This window comes from Ochotona princeps, chromosome 25 (genome assembly GCF_030435755.1).
Source record: "Ochotona princeps isolate mOchPri1 chromosome 25, mOchPri1.hap1, whole genome shotgun sequence".
Classification (NCBI taxonomy): domain Eukaryota; kingdom Metazoa; phylum Chordata; class Mammalia; order Lagomorpha; family Ochotonidae; genus Ochotona; species Ochotona princeps.
Window position 1 is genome coordinate 7,984,142 of NC_080856.1, and position 22,656 is coordinate 8,006,797.

The 22,656-nt window shown below is 37.7% G+C and overlaps 1 protein-coding gene across 4 annotated transcripts in view; it reads right to left on the reverse strand.

Moving 5' to 3' along the window:
- CPED1 (cadherin like and PC-esterase domain containing 1) overlaps positions 1 to 22,656 on the reverse strand; it is a 218,244-nt gene that overhangs the window by 95,289 nt on the left and 100,299 nt on the right. For all 4 annotated transcript variants that reach the window (XM_058654878.1, XM_058654879.1, XM_058654877.1 and 1 more), the window contains exons 7-15: positions 16,108 to 16,247; positions 15,110 to 15,182; positions 13,757 to 13,924; positions 12,854 to 12,958; positions 11,157 to 11,326; positions 8,833 to 8,903; positions 8,215 to 8,259; positions 4,423 to 4,609; positions 3,339 to 3,507 (exon numbers count right to left, since the gene is read on the reverse strand). In XM_058654878.1, coding sequence (XP_058510861.1) covers positions 3,339 to 3,507; positions 4,423 to 4,609; positions 8,215 to 8,259; positions 8,833 to 8,903; positions 11,157 to 11,326; positions 12,854 to 12,958; positions 13,757 to 13,924; positions 15,110 to 15,182; positions 16,108 to 16,247 — 1,128 coding nt within the window. The remainder of the gene's footprint in view (positions 1 to 3,338; positions 3,508 to 4,422; positions 4,610 to 8,214; positions 8,260 to 8,832; positions 8,904 to 11,156; positions 11,327 to 12,853; positions 12,959 to 13,756; positions 13,925 to 15,109; positions 15,183 to 16,107; positions 16,248 to 22,656) is intronic.

Sequence of the window (22,656 nt, forward strand, 5' to 3'; positions counted from 1 at the left end):
AAGTGTTTCCCATACCAATAAATAAAATACACTTAGAGTATAATATATTTCCTTTTCTGTTCACCTATACAAACTTTGGCATTCAATTAGAACCTACGCTTTCATCTGCGGGGTTTCACTCTTTAAGCCTTAACCCTGGATATCACTGATGGGAAAGAAAAATGAACAGTTTGGAGAACCGAAAGTACAGAAGTTTCATAGTGCTTTTCTGCTTAGTTATTCATTTTGAAATTCTCAAATATCTGAGACCTGATAAGAGATTAGGAATGTTAACTCGCAGCCTTTGCTTGCACTGGGCTCTTTCTTTGTATTAGGTTACAATGAAACCTACAGACCATAAGGAGACTGAAGGTGAGAGAGAACAAGGAAGTCTCTGGATTCAGAATTTGGCGAGAAAAACATCAATTGTGCTCTTGATTCTGAGGACACTTGTGCCAAGGGAAGGGGCTAAAATAGTACATGTCATTCGTGCCACACTCGTCCGTTCACTTGTCGGACAGTTTCTGAAAGACAGGTTACAACTCCTTTACGCTTATTAGACACTTTTCCATGTCATAAAACAGAATGCTTACTGTGGGACCACACATAAATGTTTAAATTAAGACCTTCTGGAAAGGATATTTTTAAATAAATGACTGAAATAGTTTTCTACAATTATCTATAAAATTCATTCCACAAGAATTTTTTAATATTTCAGCAACAGATGCCTAATGTATTCTATTCTCTAAGGTAATTGCATGGTGATTAACTAGTTTCTGATCAATACAATGTTTGAAGAGAGACATATATCTCAGAAGGTAATAATAATACTTTCCCACCAATACATTTTTCCTGCTATAATGAGGCATAATTTATATATGGTATGTGTAATTCTACACATATAAACATCATGCATATTTTATATTATATAATTTATATACAGCAAATCACACAAGTATTTAGTGCACCGTTAATTAAGTTTTATATATCTGTAAAGCATCTGGTTATTTATGTAAGCAGCACCCAGCAACTAGATGAATATACAGGACATTTATCTAAAAAGTTCCCTGGTAAATACCCATACCACCACTACTTAAGTTGCTATCATCATCAACTGATTTTGCCTATTTTTGAACTCCGTATCAACAAAAATGCAGTATGTGTGTTTATATGTCTGGCTTGCTTTTACTAACACAATATTTGGATATTCTTTCATATTTGTATGTATCAGTAATTCATTTATTTGGCAACATCTCAGGAGTCTGTTGAATTTATCTCCTCTCTTACAGAGTAGAGCTGCTATGAACAGAACTGATAGGGAGATCTTATTGTGTAAATCTGTTGGACATATCACCTCAATCATTCTGTGTAGACTAGGAGAGCTGCCGAGTCACGGGACATGCATACATTAAAACATATTTATATGTATGTGTGTGTGTTTAATAGGTACAACCAAAGTTTTTTAGTGATCAACAATTTCACATTTCTATGAGCAATGTGTCAAATAAAGCTTGCTCCATTAGATAAAGAGAATATTTAGTTTGGATTGGATTATATCTACACAGGCCTATATATACACACATCGACAAAAACACACTTCTATCTCTAGATTTTCACCTAATTTTTTCTTAACATTCTTGGTCAGGGTCTACCTTTTGCTTCTGAGTTATGAAAAATATGAAGATACAGAAACTTAAACTAAAAATTGCAAAAGTGATAGCAATACATTTTGAAATCTTTTCCACAGTCTAGTCCTATGTTTCCATGGAAGAAAAATTAATAATTGCTCCACTAAAACATCATGTTCATTGTGCAAATTCAGTAAACTATAAACATTGCTTTTGAATGATAACCTTTAAATTAGTACAGTAAAGGAACACGAAGTCCTACTGTAAAGAAATTTACTTTCTTTTGTTCAATCTATTGCTTCATAAACCTCTTTGGTCACAAAAACTCACTCTATCTTTTTGTAAAAGACATTATTCAGGTTAGACTTTTTATCTTGCATTAGGCCAGTCTTGAGATCAATGTGAAAATTTTTTTGATGCAGTGACAATTCTTAAGTTAGCGACACAAATTTCTTGAAAAACAAAAATCTCAAGAATGGGTACCCTTATGAAATAGTATTAAATACTCGGGAGTAGATAAGAAAGTGGTGGTGACTGGAGGTGTTGAGGCATTTCAATAGCTGGATATTAAATTCTTTACAAATGGTGTTCATGCTACCTCTAAGCCTCAACCTTCTGTCCTTCAAAACTACCCAGAGAAGGTGAAACTTTTAATGTGAGATACTTTATATCTCCTGTGTAGGTTGGTATATGTGTTAAGAGTATGAATTATTATTTTCCTAGAATCATAATTCCATATGATATCAGAAAAAGTAGTAGAATACATGTAGAATCATAAAAGCAGGGGTGGCATGTGGCATAGTAAATAACGTTGCTGCCTGCAATACCAGCATCACATACAGGTGTTGGTTCCTGTCTCGGCTGCTCTGCTTCCAATTCAACACCCTACTAATAACCTAGAGAAAGAAGCACAGCAGCATATGTTCCCAGTGCTTGAGTCCCTGCTGCTCATGTGGGATACCTGGAAGAAACTCCTGACTCCAGAAGGCTTTGGCTTGACTCAGCTCTGGCCATTGCAGCCATCTGGGGATTGAAGCAGCAGATCAAAGAGCTTCCTCCTTGTCTTTCTCTTTCTCTGTAACTCTGACTTTCAAATAAATAAGCATTTGTTTTAAATTCTATTAAAAAATAACTCAAAGGCAGATAAGATCATCACTGAAGAAGGCAAAGTCTCAAGACAACAGTCACCTACCTCCCAAATCAACCCGATTGGACACAGGATGCTCACAAAGAAATCACAGCCTTGGAAACGATCGGTGTAACCAAAGGAGAAATATATCTATCCAGAGAAAATTTCATTTCATTTGCCCAGTGTCCCTTCTATTACATAGTTTTATAATATTGTCTTGTTTAAAATAAATTCCACTGAAGCTAGTTCAAAGTTTCAAAAGTAGAACCAGGGGCAAATCCAAGAAAAACATCACAATTTAAAGACGGAAATGTGAAACCTATTTTAGAATGAAGTGTGAGTATTCAGACATTTTTTTGAATATTAACCACAATAAATCCACTGAACATGACGAGTACAGGAAGCAGTCACCCCACGAGAAAGAATCCGCTCCCAATGAGGTGCCTTACATAACTGCGTAAGATTCTCGCTTTCTCGGCGTGATACCACAGTTCAGATTTTAAAGCACACAATTTCTTACAGTCATTTTCATCTGGCATTATTTCATCTGGGTTAACAGATCATTCCCAAGTCAACCAAGGGAGAAGACGAATTACACTCACCTGCGTGAAACCACATGCCGTGAAGTCCTCAAACAAGGGCAAACTTGGGCGGTCTTCTCGATGGATGGTGAGTTTGTATGTGATCAGGGTCTCTCCCTGTGCTGCAGAGTCATCCACCACAAGCATGGAGATTTTGTTCATTCCTAACCCCAGAGGATACTTGGCAAAGCTAGGGGAAGAGAGAGTGGGAGACACAGAGAGGTCCATTCCAGTCAAGCTGACTTATATTTATATTTATACATTTATATTAAATTATACTTATATTAAATGTCCACCATTGGCATATATGATTGCATTAGAAACTTAAACTGTGAGAACATGTAACTTCTGTTCCATTCAACTGTGTTATGCCAAGATGAATTTTGCAGGACAAGTCCTATTCTTAAAAGAATTATAACTACTAATTAGACATCTTTTATATTATACATTATCTCACTTAATACTTAAAAAAACTCTATAAACCAAGTGTCAAGTTGCATGATACAGTCACTTTAACATGAGTCAGCTCCATGAGATAACAAATGCATTTCTTTCCCTACATTAGATTAGGAGCATCTTCTGAGCTATGTGCAGCGTGTATTAAGGATCCAACTTCTGTTCAGAATCACCAACAAGAGTTGATAATGTTCCAAAGAATCAGAAAAAAGTGTCAGTGAAACTATGAAATTTAGCGATACTGTGTCCGCAAAATGTCACTGACATTCTTAAGCAAGTAATGCCTGAGTATTCAAAGACATAACGAGTCAGGTTAGGATGGAGGACAATCGCTCTTCAGAAAGATTAACTCCAGCAATCCAAAAATGGCAGTAAATGAAAAATTCCTTCACAATGATTCTGCTTAGAATGTTACATAACACAATGCTCTACCATTACAGAGTAATCACACAGATTGTTAATATATTAGTATAACATTAACGTGTTCTTTCAACCACATAAGATTTAGAGGGAGACATTTCACACTCCTGCAATCTCTCCAAATCATCTTGTGGCTAAACTTTTCTCAATCAATTTCCAAGTTTGCAAAAAGAAAAAAGTCTGCTTCCATTGTGACAGCTCAGCTTCCCACTACTCAGCATCCACACACCTTGGCCCTGTCCGCTCATGCAGGTGCACCTTGCACCGACACTTAGAAGTCTCTGCTCCAATCGTCACAGTTACCACATCAAATGGAACTTCTGAGTAATAATCTTTGATCTTGGGGTTAAATTCAGGATTTAGTTCCAAATGTGGGTGCGTGAAGATCTGTTGGATGTGACATAGTGTTTCTTTATCTGTTAAAATAACAAAGAAAAGACAGCTGTGAATTAGGTTAATATTTTAACATCATACATGATTGAGGTGATTTCTTTTCCAGTTCCTTGAACAGCTTCAGTGATGGCTGATGACTGTTTATCCAACATCCTGGTCAAGCTGATGTGAAACTTCAGCAGATTGCCAATTTGCGAAATGTTGCAAAATTCATCCCTTATACTAGCTGTTGATGCAAGTTAGTTTTAGGAATACTGCAGTTTTTTTCTCAGACCGAAAAAGCTGATTAAAGGCATACAGGATAGAGAAAGCGTCTTTCCTGGGGCTTGAGAGCATTTGCATCATATTTATGACAAATATCAAGTACCAGTAGACAATGGATCTGTGGGGTGGTAACAAAGCGGAACCAGCAGAGAGTAAGGAAGCTGTCCTTACTATTGCCCTGGTATTCAGCACCATCAGCTGCCATTAAGTTGATATACTAGTGTACAGACAGTAGGATAGAGCAGGATGGGAACACAAATATTGCACCAAACATTCAAGCACAAAAAAACATCAGCAAGAGTGGAGATCCCAGGTCATCTCAATTTGGAAAAAACACCATGAAGTTGCAAGAACATCCTTTATTCTGCTAAATACTGCTTTAGAACTTAGACAAAACACTTTATACTATTGATTCTAAGACATTCAAAGCCAACTTTCTGAGTGAAATTTCATCATCAGTGGTAATGAAGGAAGTGAAGGATACTATCTTAACGAGTAAGGTCAGGCAAAGACGGTGACGTAGCAAGCTAACCTTCACCCGCAGTGCCAGCATCCCATATGGGCACTGGTTCAAGTTCCAACTGCTTGACATATGATCCAGCTTCCTGCGGTTGGCCTGGGAAGGGATGGCCAAAGGCCTTGGGCCCCTGTACCCACAAGGAAGATCCAACAGAAGTTCCTGGCTCCCAACTTTGTACCAGGCCAACTCTGGCCATTACTACCATTTGGGGAGTGAACTAGCAGATGGAAAATCTCTCTCTCTCTTTCTCCCTGTTTACCTTTCCTTCTATGCTTCTTTGTAACTCTGACATTTAAGTAAATTCAGGAGTAGACATTTAGCATAGCAGGTAGGATGCCAGCTGGGACAGCCACACCCCATAGTGGAGTGTCTAAGTTTCAGGCATCACTTCACTTCTAAGCACAGCTTCTGGCTACTGTGTGCTCTGGGAGGCAGCTGGTGATGACTTAAAGACCTATGTCCCTGCCATCAACACAGGGACCCCTGGTTCAGTTCCTGGCCCCTGGCTCCAGTCGGACCCAGGGACTGGGCAAGTGAATCAGCAGATGAATGATTTCTGTCTCTCTGTTTCAAATAAATGAAAATCAAATAAACTTAAAAGCTAAAACTCAGTTCTTCGTGAGATGAAACATATATTTGCAATCATCTTATTAGGCAAGACTTTAGCACGCGCTTTCTTGTTTCGTGGGAAACTCTCCACCTCTGACAGGGCACCACTGCTGCCCCTACCCCTTTGCCTAAAAGCTGAGTTCTGACAGCGCCTTCCGCTGAGTCATCACTGTTGCATCTACTGACACCTGGTAATTCTTTGGCATTTATCCCACCCTAGTTCCAGCTTGTTCAGGCCAGCTCACCTTAGGTCTATGGAGAACACAGCATCAGCTATGATGTCGGCAGGAAGCTTCACCTCTTTGGCAAGTGTATTTGGGAAAGCTGTTTGAACTTCTGGTTTATTTTAGTGGATTTATTTTAACTGCAGAATTTTATTGCCCTCTTGAGGGATAATCATAACTCACATTAAACACAAGAACAACCTAGGTTTAAAGATAATCCCAACTGCTCTGAGGCATCGTGGAGTTATTCTTTTAAATCTTTTATCACACAATAAAAGCAGGATGATTAATGGTGAAGATCCAGGTAGGACTAGTTTTAATCAATGTAAAGGCTTGGGGAACTTCGAAGGGTTTATGTAACATAGTCACATTGTGCCATGTTATCTAGGACCTTAAAAATGCAATTCTTTCATTTTGTGAATAATAAAATAGAAGCCTGAAATGACTTCCCTCATGCTGTGTCTAGCCCAAGGCTTAAAACAGGGTAGACACTCAACAAATGATCTTTCCTACACTGCTCCAGCTTCTCACTAGTCTTTCTCCTTGTACATTCTAGGTAGCTGTCTCCCAGGAGAGTGAATATCAGTGCATTCCAGAGGTGAGCTTGACCATGACTGAGTGCACAGCGGGAGGGCATACATGCCACCTATGTTATACTTAAAACGTCACTTTCTTCAATTGGATGTGTTTGTTGATTCTTTTAAACTTTATTCTGTATTACTTTTCAGTCTTCCATAACTAATCAAAGTGTCAAAACATTGTGAACTAGATGTCATTTTAGAAGATATAAATTAGATAATATAAATTAGAGGACTTCTATTTGTGACAAATGAAACCCCAATCCATGCATTTTTTCAGTTTTAAGGTCTTACTACAATTGATTTTCTCTTTATCAAAGACTAAATTTTACATGTAAGTTTTAGCACCAAATATAGATACAGAGATAGAGATGTTAATAGGTACACACTGTCAAAAATAAGCCTACTATGTAGCATTTTAATTTTTCCATGACATATTACAGAATATTAAGCAAGCTACAAAGCTTCATTCCACTTTAGGAACTTAATAAAACTGTTATCTATAAAGTCAGACTCTCTGGAAAAATACATTGTCAATAATACTGCTCAAAGCGAATGAAATATTTTAAAATGTAAAGTTAATGTCAATTTAACATGCATGTATTTTCTTGATTGTGCTTTGATAAAACATTTCATGAATTTTAACAGAGTAAATTGAAAATTGGCTTTAAGATGCTCAGCTGTTACAACGAATATTGAACTCCAGTATTATGCATTATAATAAATCAGTCAAAGAATAAGCATCACAAGATGATAAGACCCCATGAAGATCAATGGGGAGACAACTAGCCAAAATGCTGAGGCACTATAATAATGCCACTATAATAATACCTTAAAAATTTACTGGGTGGGCCAGGCGCAATAGCCTGGTAACTAAATCCTCGCCTTCTTCGTACTGGATCCGATATGGGTGCTGGGTTGTGTCCTATCTGCTCCACTTCCCTTCCAGCTCCCTGCTTGTGGCCTTGGAAAGCAATAGAAGATGGTCCAAAGCCTTGAGACCCTGCACCCACGTGGGAGACCCAGAAGAAGCTCCTGGCTCCTGGTTTTGGATCTGCTTAGCTCAGCTGTGATTGTGGCCACTTGGGGGTGAACCAATGGCCAGCTCTTTATATTATCTCTTTTCCTCTGTATACCTGACTTTCCAATAAAAATAAACACATCTTTCAAAAAACAAAAATCTACTGGGCCACTCAAAATGAGTTTGGAAGTCTGCATACTTCAAAAAACACACTTCATATTCAAAAACAGAAAATTAAAAATATTTTCCTCCTGCATGAATGACATATTACTTCAAAATTTAATAACTTTTTAAATGTTATTTAAAACAAAGTAATATCCTGAAAACATTCAAGCATACTAGGATTTTTTTCAAAGCCGTATTGTGCCCAAAATATTGATTACGCCATCGAACGTCTTTATTCTTAACTCACCATGATTGCAATGTGTTTCTGTATCTGCATTCATAATTTGTGGCACTGTAAGTAAGAAGGAAATGCTAATTTAAAATAAGAAGTATAATGAAAGATGTGGAAAAAAAGCACAGGGCAGTTTAGCAAAACACACATTTTCTTAATTACCTCTCAATCAAACTGAAAATACATTAAAACGAAGTAAGTCACTGGATTCAAACCTCAGCAGAATGGTCATTTCAAATACTAAACTAGTAAGGAATAAACAAGCACCTTAGATCATCGCACTCTCTAAGGTGATCTACTGATTTCTTCCAGTCCTATGATTGATAACTGTTATTTCCACAATCTCTGAAATTATAGATATCATATCCAGTTAGTTCTACTCATATTCATTTTAAATTCCTTAGTTAAACCAGACATCTCTCTAAGATTCTCCTAATAAATATGCATGAGCAAGTGAATGAATAGAAACATACTGAGTGCTGATATTGATTTAAGGAGAAAGCACATGTCCTTGTTCGATTTTCATTCTTGATTGCTAATGAAGCCAAACATTTTTTAACGTTTTGGGGCTAGGCAATGCTTATTTTATGCAAATGTTTTAAATGTATTTTTTGTGAGACTATATCCTTTTACCTTTTTTATTTTCAATTGCATCCAAAGGCACTTGCGGTTTTCCAATGCTCTCATTCTCTGTAAAATGATTCCTGCAAATACAATGCCAGACAACTCTAGATCAATGAAATGAACAACATCCGTAGAAATTACAGCTAACACACGTTCTTTTCTTCTATGTGGGTAAAGATACTTTGATGAAGACTAACGCTTTCTGGGTTTCATGCCTCAAAACTGGGAAACTAGTCCCAAATGAGGGTGGGAACTTATCATCTCTAATCAGTGGAAGCACACTTGAAGAAAACCAGGGCAAAAAGTCACTCTCCAGTCCAAGGCAGGGCAATCTCACACAGCCTGGGTCCAACAAAGTGGCTCAAGAATGCACGTTCTCATTGGAAGCTGTCTGGTTCCAGTTACACAGTTTTGAAACATTGGATACTCGGAGGCACACACCCAGAAGCACACAAAATGCACTTCAACATGGTTCTTAGCAAAAGGACTTAAAACATACATATGTTAGCATCAAAAGATGGAAATCCATACATTTAGGGGATCTTTATAAATTCATGGAAAATATACCATGAAAACGGTGTGGATTGCAATTTTTTCTGCACCAAAGTAATCATTCCTTTTTAATTGTATTGATTTGTTTACCCAAACAGGACATGCCTCTCGTATTTCATGTACATAATTATGAGCACACAGTGACCCTTGCCACCCCATATCTCTCTCATCTTCCCTTGGTTTTCCCCTCCCTTTTAGCTCTGGTGATAACTAGGTGAAATAAGACAGACTCAAAAAAACGAATATAATATGTTTTCTCTGATTTGTGATAGTGAATATAGAAAGTACAATAATCTCATCTTTAAAGTCTATTTCTGACAAATATAAGCAAACAATGCAAAAAAAAACACTTCCATTGCTAAGATTTCTATCTTTAAACTCTAACTGTAGTGAATGGTAACAGTTAGTTCTATCTCGGTAGGTTCTCCTCATTTCCTTCGTTACATAAGTAACTAAATGCTTGCCCAGACTGCCATTCAAATCCTCAGATTCGGGACCAGAAAAATCTAAACTATAGATTAACTAATCTAAACTGTGGATCCTGACAATGGCAGACATTGGGCACGGCGGCCCCAGGCCTCACACGATGCTGCCTTCCTGGGCTGTTCGGGGTCTCCATTTCCCATCCAGCAAATGAAGACCACAAAACTTGCCTCACTTGTCAGTGATGCTACAAGAATTAAATAACAGGCTCTGTGTGAAATATCATTTTATAATACTTATTGTCCCTGATATTACATTAGGCATCAATAAAGAGAAGAGATGAATAAAACATAGTCAATTCCTTCAAAATATAATTTAATTCTGTTTTGCTGGTGATAGAAAAGTCAGATTCTCCCCACAGAGGAGAGAACCAGGCAAAATATCAGGCACTGTCTCCTTCACTGACAGGTAGAGGCGATCATAGGTTTCACCTGTGTTACCCTCTTCAATGCCCTCCTTACCACCACCTGTTAGAACCTAGGTGGGCTTAGATGGCAAACTATCATCCCAGCCCACTGAGACTCCGCTTTCTAAAAAACAAAAATCTTGGGAATCAGTGCCATGGCTCAACAGGCTAATCCTCCGCCTTTCAGGCCAGCATCCCACATGGGCACCAGTTCATGTCCCAGCTGCTCCATTTGCCATCCAGCTGCCAGCTTTGACTTAGAGGATGGCTCCCCACTTATAGCTGAGGATGGCTCAAGTCCTTGGGACCCTCCACCCACATGGGAAACCTGGAAGAAGCTCCTGGCTTTCAGATTGGCTCAGCTCTGGCCATAAGGCCATTTGGAGAGAGAATCAGCGGATGAAAGATCTTAAAATAAAATAAATATGCTACCTTCTAAAACAAAAAAATAAGTGACAAAGAACACATACATTGATAAATTTGCATAGATTTTGCCAGAATAAAGTCGCCCCACAAACAACCCGCTAAGTAAATCTTACTATCTCGGATCTACAAAACAAATCTCAATTCTTTCTGTCTCATGCTTTCTCAATTCAAGAGTTTATATCACTGAATGAAAATCATTTGAAACTTTTAATTTTAAGCCTTGCTTTATAGTGGAGTCAAGTCTTGTTGGTTTGAAAAACCGTGGGCTATATTTTTGTTGCAGTGTCTGAAGACCACCAGAATCATTATGGTTTCGGGGGTTTTAAAGACATTTATTTTCCAGAGCACGGATTTCTGGACCCACTTCTTTGTGTTGTTTTCTTTAATGCATGCAAAACCTTTTGAAATCAATCTTTAGACTTGACATTTTTTGGAATTGCACAATTCAAATTTGTGGCTGTCTTACCGTTCCACTAGATGTAGCGGTGCCTTTTTATTCATGAGCTGAAGTGGTTCAAATACACTTAAGAGAGACAAGTATTGGTTCAAAAGTGAGCCAGGTTTCCCCAGAGGACTTGCCATAGCATAAACTTCATGCATCACAGACTGAATCCCAGGAGCAGTAGATGGGAAGAGCTGACCAGGAACACAAAGTATCAGTATCAGTTAAGCAAAATGTATCAGTTAAGCAAAAAGCCTATGTATCACTCCATAGGCTTCCTATCAGAGCAAGATGTCCTAAACTCAGATATTAACTAAAACGTACTAGTCAGCGTCATGGCTTAATGTTCTGTGCAGCTGTCAAAGTCAGTGCACTTTTTATAAGGCACTTTATTGATATCCCATTTCCAAATGAAGTGAGTTTTCTTGTCAATGAAGACAAATGAATTTCTCCTTCCCAGGATAGATGCCAAAAACAGCTAAGTAACAGAATGAGTCAGACAGGGGAAAGAATGCAGAAAAAAATCCCTTGGGTTACCAGGGAATTATGTCCGGGTGAGAATTATTCATCCCATCAGAGGAAAAAATACAACCACCTCTGTATCTATGCTCTTTTTGATATTGGAATATTGGGGCTTGCGCTTTCTTCCAAGAGTAATTCTTTAGTTTTTTTCCCACATTGTTTCAGTAGATGTTCTTATACTCATAGTACATCACATTATGAATTCCAGCAGAGGAAGCTGACAAACCTTTGCTTCTGTTTCTAATATATGTCATCAAACTGCTGTGCATGCATTACCAATAAATTACCAATATATTAATTAATTTAAATTAAAACAACAATGTACCAGTTGAACGATCTTTGAGAAAATAAACTCACTTTTAAGCCTCCCAAATATGAGCTGAATTATAACAACAAATATCAAACAGTCACTACCTGATTTAGTAAATGGATTGGATCACAAGTGATGAAATACATAGTTATATTATATACAGATTTTTCTTAAAGAAAAAAGGTTGCACCAACTGCCAGGTTAATAAGAATTACTACAGAATTTCTGAAAATGTTATTTTTAAAAGATGTTTTAAATCGCAAGTGAAAAAAATTGCAAATCCAAATAAGCAGAAGTGGGAATTAAGCATGCACTGTGTATGCACACACCAATGCGCTAAATGATGCCTTGATATTGACCATTAAATTAAGACAACTCAACAAAGTGCATAGAAAATAAACGTCCTTTTTCAAGGCTGAAACTAGCACAGATTACTGTAATTATTTATGTTTTTCTTTCAACTTTCCAATTGCCTTGCAAATATTTAAGATCTATGTAATTTTCTCAAATATTCTTACTGCATTGGATTATATTTGCTTTTACACAAACAAAAGTATGTAACAAGCAAAAATTAATTTTGATTATATGTAAGTGTCCCAAAGGGAAAAGTAAAACTTGTTTAGAAAAATACTGACTTTTCCTTTGGAAGTCGTCACATCCTGGCAGTTGAACTAATCTCATATTCTTACACTCCTGTAAGTTTTGTGTTGTTTGAAACTCTGAAAGCACCTAAGTCCTGTTCATCTTATTATTCAGATCCCTGAGAAGAAGAAAGCCTCTGCTTCTTAACGAAGTATCTTTCTTTGGTTTGAAGTGAAGAGCTGGTAGCTTGGATCAGATTTACTACATGTCCATAATAGAGAGAAATCAAACATCACTTTTGTTTTACCAGCTGGAATTGTCCCAGACTCCCAAGTTCCTCTATGAAAGTCATAATTGAGTTAATTTCCTCCAAAGGCAAGCATTGATTTCGTTTCTTATGAGAGTTTTCACCCTGTATTCAGAAAGGAGAAAAAAATTTAAGCAAGAGCCAAAGCGTCAAACAATGTTAACCTAATTCCCCCCCGATCTCATAAACCAAATTTTCAAGGGAATAAATCTACAGCTGAACTACTTCGTGCTAAACAATGCCTAGCAACCTTGAGCTGTCACACTGGAGTTTGAGTCTAAGAACTTTTCCTGTTTCTTCAAGAGGAGCTGGAAGAAACAGATCCAGGATACTTCGGTCGGAAGCGCAGCCCAGAAGAACAGGCTGGTCCGTGAGAGCCACAGGAGGGGATGCAGGCAGGCAGTGCATCAGATGGATGCTTTACAGATGAATCCCACACCTGGGAGGTTCCTATTGCGCAGTTTCATGGAGGCCGGTACACAGATGTCCCCCATACGCCTTATTTCCAGGACTGGGAAGCAAGGTACGTGGCTGATCGTTATTTCTGGGTTGAGCACTTTCCAGAAAAGGAAACAAGGAAATAGAAAAAGGAACCAATAAAAACAGAGGACAATGACCATCTAGTGGGGCATGTCACAGCTCTCAGACATCAGCCCAGATCACCTGGGTTGGTGAGATCTTCCATTCTGCCCTCCCAAATTGTCAGAACAGAGAAATAGGCAGGCGATAGCACTTTTCATGACAATCTGCACACATTTTTGATACATCAAGAAAACATGTTTTCCTCATGTACCCTGTTTACATAAAACATTAATAACAGACTTCAGGTGAAAAACAATAAAACGACACCTTTCTACAGAATGATTCGGAACAATACTTATCAACACACTAATATGTACTTACCTTAAATACACCTGATCTATAAAGTTTTTGAAATATCTCAGGAAACACAGAAAGTGAAGATTCGTTGGAGAAGAGAAAATCGAAAGTGTCTCGTAAAAGAGTTTCTTTCGTGTTTTGGTCCTCGAAGTCCACACTAGCATCGTCTTGAAAGTTTAAATAGTCGTGTACCTTTGGAAGAATGCAAGCACAACACATAGTTCTCACGATAGAGTGCAGTGGCCTTGCTTCTAAGACATGATTTATTTGCTGAGGGACTGTAGATCAGAACTGACATCTAGTGGTCTTTTGGAAGTAAACAGTTTTATGAATGTCAGTAAAGTACTTCTGAAGACACAATGCTTTCATGTATTACAATGCATTATATGGCCACAATGGCTTGTCTTGAAACTATAGTTGAAGAAGTTGGCAATTCAAGCATGTAACAATTTTTCTGGAGTATAAATTTTAAAAATATGTACTATAAACCATTGGATATGTATTGAAAATAATGAACAAATGAATACCAAAAGGTGCCAGTGCATAACATTTCAAAATTGTATGGACATATCCTATAACTAGCTTGTCAAATTCTGAACCATGTATTATATAGTTTGACTCTGTATAATAATTGTGAAAAAAGTAAACATTACATAAAGTTGGATTCCAATTACATATAATTTTGTTTTGGTCTCTTTTGTTTTTTTCCCTTACCATCTCCCAAGACAAAACTTTCTAACTTTCTAAAGACCAGTCATTGTTTTTTTATCTTCATGAATGGCTATTTCACAAGAAAAATTATTTGGAGAGATGGTGTGAACAGTCTATTTAATTCAGCAGGAGGGAAAACAGCCAGAGCACAAAAAACATTCCTTAAATGTTTATACTTACATTTTTAAAAATTTTCAGGAAGATACAGATCAATTTTATACTCAATGTTTACAAAGAGCTAAAAGGTTGCCTTTTTATAATACTATTTTAATATACCAGTAGTTATCTAAATTTTATTATTGCGTATCTAATTTTCTCCATGAATACAATGTTGGTTTCATATTACATTTATTTTATAAGCAGTGTTGAATCACACAAAGATTTATTTGTATTTTCTGGGAACATATAATGTAATTGGAACACAGAGTTCTACATATATTGTTTAATTCACTGGATCATGGTAAATATATCTGGTTTAAAAAGTTCATGGAAAATTCATATCATGAGAAAGTATGAAGTATTTGCATTAAAATATTATTTTAAACTCCTTTTTCACAAACTTTTTGAAAGACTGTTATAGATGCTTGAATTGACTTTGATGCAAGCTATTTTTTGACTGGTCATTATGAATGAAAACAAAACACACACAGGCTTTTGCCAACTCACCTGGAGCACAACAGGGTGCCTGAAACTGCTATAGCCAATATCAAAAGTTACAAGTTGAAAACATGATCTGCATCTGGAATGAAAACATAAGAGAACAGCCAAATACAATGTACATGTGTGTATACACACATACGTGATATATATGAACACACATGTATATGTATGTATTGTCCTTGCTACATCACTCTACTATTTGGCATCAGATGATTATAGCTTGTTACAGTTAAATTTCAATATCTGTACTAGATTAAAAAAAAGCAGTGGTTTGATCATCTAAAATTACATGCAATAAATTCTTGGATTTGGAAGAAGTTTTGTTCTGCAACACGTTAAACAATGAAGTCATTCTATGAAAACTCTATATATGGGCGCCAGCACTGTGGTCCTGACTGCAGTGCCTGCACCTGATACAGACATCAGTTCATGTCCAGGCTGTTCTCGTCCAATCCAGCTCCCTGCTGGTGAGGGATGGTATGTAATGGTACCTGTGATGTTGGTATATGATAGGAACACAGGTTCAACTCCCAGCTACTCTGCTTCTGCTCCACCTGCCAGGGCAACCAGCAGAAGATGGCCCAAATCCTGTCATGCTTGCCACCCAGGTGGGAGACACGGGAGGAGTTTCTGGTTCCTGCTTCAGCCTGGCCCATCCGTGACAGTTGTGGCCATCTGGGAAGTGAACTATGAATGAAAGACTTCTCTCTGTCTCTCCCACTCTTTCAAATACACAAACATATCTTTAAAAAGTTGAATTTAAAAGCATGTATTACTCCAATCGCCATTATTTAGATTGAAACGGATCTGTAACATGCTCTCAAGTTTTAGGCTCTACAATTGAGGCAACAGGCGTTAAGAAGACCATATTTGAATATTGACATGAAATTTTCCATGTTCCACCTATTTATAATAATGAAAACATGCTTTCAGTAACAATTTCTAGCACATACCTTTGTTGTTGTTTGTTCGCTTTTTGCTCTTCTAACTTAAAATGTGCTTACCTGTTGGTCTTTGGTCCCACAGTGGAAGTGTCGCTGAATACATCAGCCGCCAGGAGCAGTTTGCTAATTGCTTCCTTCATGTTGTCGAAAGCCTGAAGAGGGGAACTGGCCCTCAGGAATGTCTCAAAAAATGTTTGCAGCTGTGAAGAAAGCAACAGACACAGATGTTGAAACAACTGGTTCTGTCTGCCTTTTTCTCATTTCTGAGATAACACGTTGGAAGGATTCCTTTAGTTTCTCTCACCTAAGCACACTAATAAGTAAATACACAGGAAACACTGGTCTAAGGCTTAAATATCTTGTAACTTCAATTATTTAAGAGGTGCTTTCTCTCTTATTTTCATGACATGGCATCCAGTATTGGACAGTGCAATGAAACTTCGGTAGTAAGGCTGCACTCGAAGCTCTGTGCTTCAATGTGTGACCCCATCAACTGAGAGAACTTGTCTCTCGCCTCTGAATTACAATGAGGTCAATGCCAACCAGAGAGCTGTGAAGCCAAGTTAGAAGGTAGTGTGTTTGAGCAACCACTGGAAGGGATGCAGTCCAAACCTTGTTTTATTTATTACTGCCCCTTGCTGCAAATGTGAAGTGCCTTTCACCCAATTTTTTCGCCTTAGGATCTGACCTACTGAAGACACATTTGAAAGTGAGTGTTGTGCTGATGTTTGAGGATGTTATGTAGAGGGAAAAGCTGGGGACTGTAACAAGGGAGGAGTAAACTCAGGTTCATCTAAGCTTGTTTGGGACATTATGGTGAGTGCCACAAATAATCTCTTATATATTTAAACAAGCACACACCCCAAGTTCAAGTCAACATTTCAGAAAAGGAGAACACAGACCTCACATCGATTCATGAACTTTCTTCTTTCAAAGATGAAGAACAAAAAATATTTGCTGAAGCAACAAGCGGCAGGTACTGTGTTCATGATCTGGAGGAACAGACTAAGTTCGCCTCCACTGTGTAAGATTTCAAAGTGCAAAAAGTTGTTGCTGTGATCAGGAAGGACAAGTGTTGGCACAGATCACCTCAGGAAAATAATCCACGTGTCCTTAAATGTGCCAAGCCCAAATCCCCCAAGATAAATAAATACTGAATTCATAAACTTTACCAGCTGGAAAATAGAAAGTTAACGAGATGCCATAGGAAGACCCTAGGAACGCACTAAGAGCATTTGGCAGGGTGAATGTTTTTCCACTTAATTAAGAAAATGAATGGAATAATTATGTAATTTTAAAAAAACAAATTAATGCCAACACTAAAAATATTAATATACCCCTGAGTCAAAATAGAAAAACATACTCTTTCTAAATAAAATAAATATCATAGTTCACTTAGTCCACCATATTATGTAGAAGCGGGGAGTAATGAGATGACAGGTCTTCCCTGTTTTAACGTTATCTGGATTGAGGTTGAGGTTAACATATAGGAAGCTGGGAAACGGATAAGGAAGGTAGCTTGACAATAATATCATCTCTGTGGGGAACAATTACTGATGGAATAAATTGGGGTTGCATTTATTCTTCTAATGTAGATATGAGTATTTCTCAATTTCTGATGCTAACAGTGAGCATTAACTCTTTAATGCCATTCAGTATGACTTTTAGTGAAATTCCCATTACATAGAAAGCCCGGGGCCCTGTGCTTTGGGGAAGAAATTGCATGATGCAGTGGTTACACAGCACGCTCGGGGAGCCGAAAGTCCCGATTCAACTTGGGTCTGTGCCAATGCTAAGAGAGCTGTGGCACCTCTAACAGTGCCTCACAGAAGGACTGCTGGGAATAAGTCAGACAATGAACTTGAGGTCTTCACCCCGCATCACACTACTCAGCACTGTTCACTGCTTCTAGTTTGCATCAGCTAAGACAACAAGAGTTCTGGAAAAATCAATTGACCTAAAAATAAAATCTTAAACCAAGCAAAACAAACAACAACAACACAAGACCATGGCTGTGTCAAGAAGAGCTCAATTAAAACAATTATTGAACCAAGATTCTCATAATAAAATGTGTCCTGGTAAGAACAACTAACAAAGATAATCTTTAAAATATATTATTTAAAAGCCTGACATGATGTCTTAAGGACAGCTATATGCTGTCTTTCCAATTAAAAAAAAACAAGATAAATCTTTAAATAAATAAAAAAAGAATGCTAAGTTCTGAAGGAAATCACTGCCTTGGTGGCAAGACAAAAATGATTACAGAACAGGCCTGGTGCTGTAGCCTAGTGATTAAACTCCTTGCCTTGAATGCACCAGAATTCCATTTTGGGTGCTGGTTCATGTTCCAGCTGCTTCCCTTCCCTTCCAGCTCCTGCCTGTGGCCTGGGAAAGCAGTGGAGGACGGCCCAAAGCCTTGGGACCCTGCACCACGTCGGAGGCTCAGAGGAGGCTCCTGGCTTCAGGTCAGCACAGCTCCCACCGTTGTGGCCAGTTGGGTAGTGAACCAGTGAATGGAAGATCTTTTTGTCTCTCCTACTTTCTGTAAATCTGAATTTCCAATAAAAATAAATCAGTGTTTAAAAAATTATTAAAGAATATCCTAACATTTTTTAACAAAACATGAAACTATTCTATGAACTATGAATTTTCTCCCTTCATTATGAAAACGAAATAAAAACTTAGTGCATATAAAAATTCTTGTGTAAGATTATAGTTGCAAAAATTCCAAAAATAACCTATATGTAAGGTATTTATATTTTTTATTGATCTGTTTAATTTGTTAAGATACAAGTAGGTAGCCCCAAAGGATTCACTATAGATAAACTCTAATCCTGCCTTTCTTATTGTAGAATACCCAAGCACACCTTTCGCTTCATTCCCCACTTCCTGTGACGCATTCTAGGTTCCCCTTCCTTCTGTTTCTCTCTTCCTAGAAGACCTTGGGCAAATTACTCTCAATGTCTACACGTCGCTCCTAGGTTAATATTGCTGGTTACCTGTCCTCACCACTAGATTTTAAGAACTCTCAGATCAAGAACTGTCCCATTTTATCTTCAGGTTCCCAGGCCTAATGGAGAAGAGAGATTCGGTGAACATATTGACCAACTACTCTTAGCCAGGGTACAACAGATACCATAGTGGGATGAATGACAAGAGAATTTGCTTCCTGTAGCACCTGAGGAACACAGTTTTCTTCTTTAGGAAAAATTGCCTGTTTATCTCTTGCTTCCATCTCCAGAAGGAAGAAACAGAGGCATTTATTTTTGGTGACTTGTAATAAAACTCTTAAAAAACTGAAGCTTACAATCAATCTAAAAATATGACAAAAAGTAAAATAGGAAGCAATATTAGTTTTTTTAAGAATGCAGATTTACGAAGATTGAGAGAAATAAAGTCTTCCATCCACTGGTTCACTCCCCAAATGGCTACAATAGCCAGAGCTGAGCTAATCTGAAGCCAGGAGCCAGGAGCCAGGAGCTCCTTCTAGGACTCTCATATGGATGCAGAGTCCCAAAGCTTTGGGCCATCCTCTGCTGCTTTCCCAGGCCATAAGTAGAAAGCTGGAGTGGAAGTGGGGCAGCCAGAACATAACAAGTACCCAAATGCAATGCCAATGCCACAAGGTGAAGGAATAGCCTATTGAGCCATGGCTCCAGCCCAGTGTTTCATTTTTGTAAAACAATGTTACTACCTGCTAAACTATAGCAGGACACTAATACTTCAAAATTTTTAACTTTGGGTAATGTGTAATAGCAATTTACTTTGCCAACGTTTACCAGGCTTTTCCCTCAATGTTGCTATTTAACAGGACTTTTTCATATGTAATATTATTACTTAAAAATCATTTTTGCAGGCCTGGTGCAATCGAGCTTTGCATCTACCAGTATCCCACATGGGCGCCAGTTCTAATACCGACAGCTCCACTTCCCATCCAGCTCCCTGCTTGTTGACTGCAAAAGTAGGAGAGGATGTCCCAAAGCCTTGGGACCCCATACCCATGTGAGAGACCCAAAAGAAGCTCTTGGCTCCTGGCTCTTGGCTTTGGATTGGCTCAGCTCTGGCCATTGCAGCCACTTGGAGAGTAAACCAGCAGATGGACGATCTTCTTTGTCTCTCCTTATCTCTGTATATTTGCCTTTCCAATTAAAAAAATAAATAAATTAAAAAAAATCATTTTGAACTGGCAGTCATATAAATAATACTAAATGTTAGTAAAATGCAAATTAAAACCAGTGAGGCATGACTTCACTCACACTCATTAGGATAGCTGTCATAAAACTGAAAGACAAAAACCAGAAGACAACAAATATTGGCAGGAATTCTAGGAGATAGAATTCTCTGTTGGTTGAAATGCAACATGGTGTGGCTCCTTAGAAAACGGTTTGATGGTTCCTCAAAAAATTAAAAATAGAATCACCACACGATCCAGCAATTTCACTTCTGGATAAGCATCCAAGGGAAATGAAAGCAGGGTCCTAAAGTGATATTTGCACACACGTGTTCGTAATAGCCAAAAGATGGAAGCAACCCAAGTGTACAGAGGATGAAGCGACAAATGAAAACGTGGTCTGCACATGCGATGAACGCTTCGAAAGGAAGAACATTCTGATACACGTTACGACACTGATGAGCGTAGAAGGTATTATGCTAAATAGGGTAATCTAACTACAAAGTATGCTGGACGATTCCGTTTATATGTGATATCTGGAGTAATCAAACATATAGTAGAGAAGTGATTATCAGGGGCTACAGGGAAAATGGGGTTACAGCTCAAGATTGTATCATTTCAGTTGCATCAAAAGTTTTGGAGATTCAATCTACATCATTGTGAATATATTTATCTCTGTCCACTTAAACTGATTATGACAGTACATTTTATGTTATGTTTAGGTTTGAATTTTGAATAATAATTCTTAAGTATAAATTTTATTTCTTAAAAGAGAGAGAGAATATCTTCCATGCAACAATTCACTCCCCAAGCAGTCAGGCCTGGGCCATGGTGAAGCCAGGCCTGGGAAGTCGTTCTGTGTCTCCCTTCCAAAAACTGAGGGACTCAAGCACTTGAGCTGTGTACCTGCTGCCTTCTAGATGAGCTGAGCAGGAGGCTGGAGTAGGGCACAGAGCCAAGACTAGACTCTAGATCTAAACCTTTGATGGAAAATGTGGGTGTCCCAAGCAGGGGCATAACCACTATGTCAAACAACTGTTTAACTAATATGTTATAACAAGTCATTTTCACAGCTGCACCGCCTCTGACAACAGTGGTTAACCCTCGGTTACTTTTTACATCACCAAAGTCCAAAGGATCATTTCTTTAAATTTGCAAAACAAAGCAAAAGATGATGTTTCCCATGCTGTGTATCTCGGTTCTTGAATACAGTGGTGAACTTGTATATTCCCATGACACCTCTTCTGAGGCTCTGTTTGTCCACAGTTACACTCTTATAGCCTTGAAATGTTTACCTTTTGGTTTAGAATGTAAAATAACAGAATCAGCTTGAATGCAGGTAAAAAAGGTAAGAGGGCAAGTTAAGGATGAACACGGGAGGTGGCCATTTCGTGCTATCGTGAACACTTTAAAAGAAACATAGGAATACTTTCAAGTTCACAGAAAACAGAACTACAGGAAAAAATAATTTTGTGCAAAACTTAAAATTCATTCATAAGTTTTTAAAAATACTTTTTTTCCCAAGTACTTTAACCCTTATATAACACAAGAGCTCAAACTCAATTTTATTTGGGGATAAACCAAGGGCATTTGATTAAATATATAAAACCCACGCATGTGTTCTCTTTGGCCAAATTACAAATAGGATTAGGACTAGCCACATCCATCCACATTGAACACAGCTGGAACTGAAAGCTGCTATTTTGGGCTGCATTATTAGTCTGCCCTCTTCCAACCCAACTGGTACAGCCTTCTGTCTGACTTGAACCTAACTAATATACCTCCTAGCATCTTGAAGAACTCTGAAATGTGTGTGAAGTCATCCAAGTGCCTCAGATTTTATTCCAATACATTTTTTAAATGAAAGTTTTTTTGATTGCCCTATAATTTTCAATAGAAAACACGTTTGTAAAATTTTTAAAGGTTTCGACAACTGTATCTAAGTTTTAGCAAGAAAACGTTCTTCTAAGGAGTGATGATACACCTTTCACCACCACAATCCATCAAAAATACTGGAAATGCGTATTTTAATAAGTAATTCCTAAAATGGAAAAGTAAAATTGCATTGAAATGCACCTCGCAATGGAATAGGACTTTTTACCCAACTAGTTCATATATCCACTGACAGAATATTACTTGTTGCTAAAATGAGAAAGACTCAGCAACAGTATTAATATTATTTTTATATAAGCACAGATGAAATGTGTACACATTAACACACACATGCTATGGAAGAGTTTATTTATAGCAACATTGAATCATTCTTTGAACTCCTTCCAAGATACATGAAAAAAATCACAATAATTTATCATGAAATGTTCAAAATTTGTTGAAAACAAACTGAAAATGATCTCAGCTGTGAAAGATGTGTTACCTTCAATTTACCTAATGGATATCATGGCGTATTTAGATTTCTCCCTCTCGATGTGCCTTGTTCG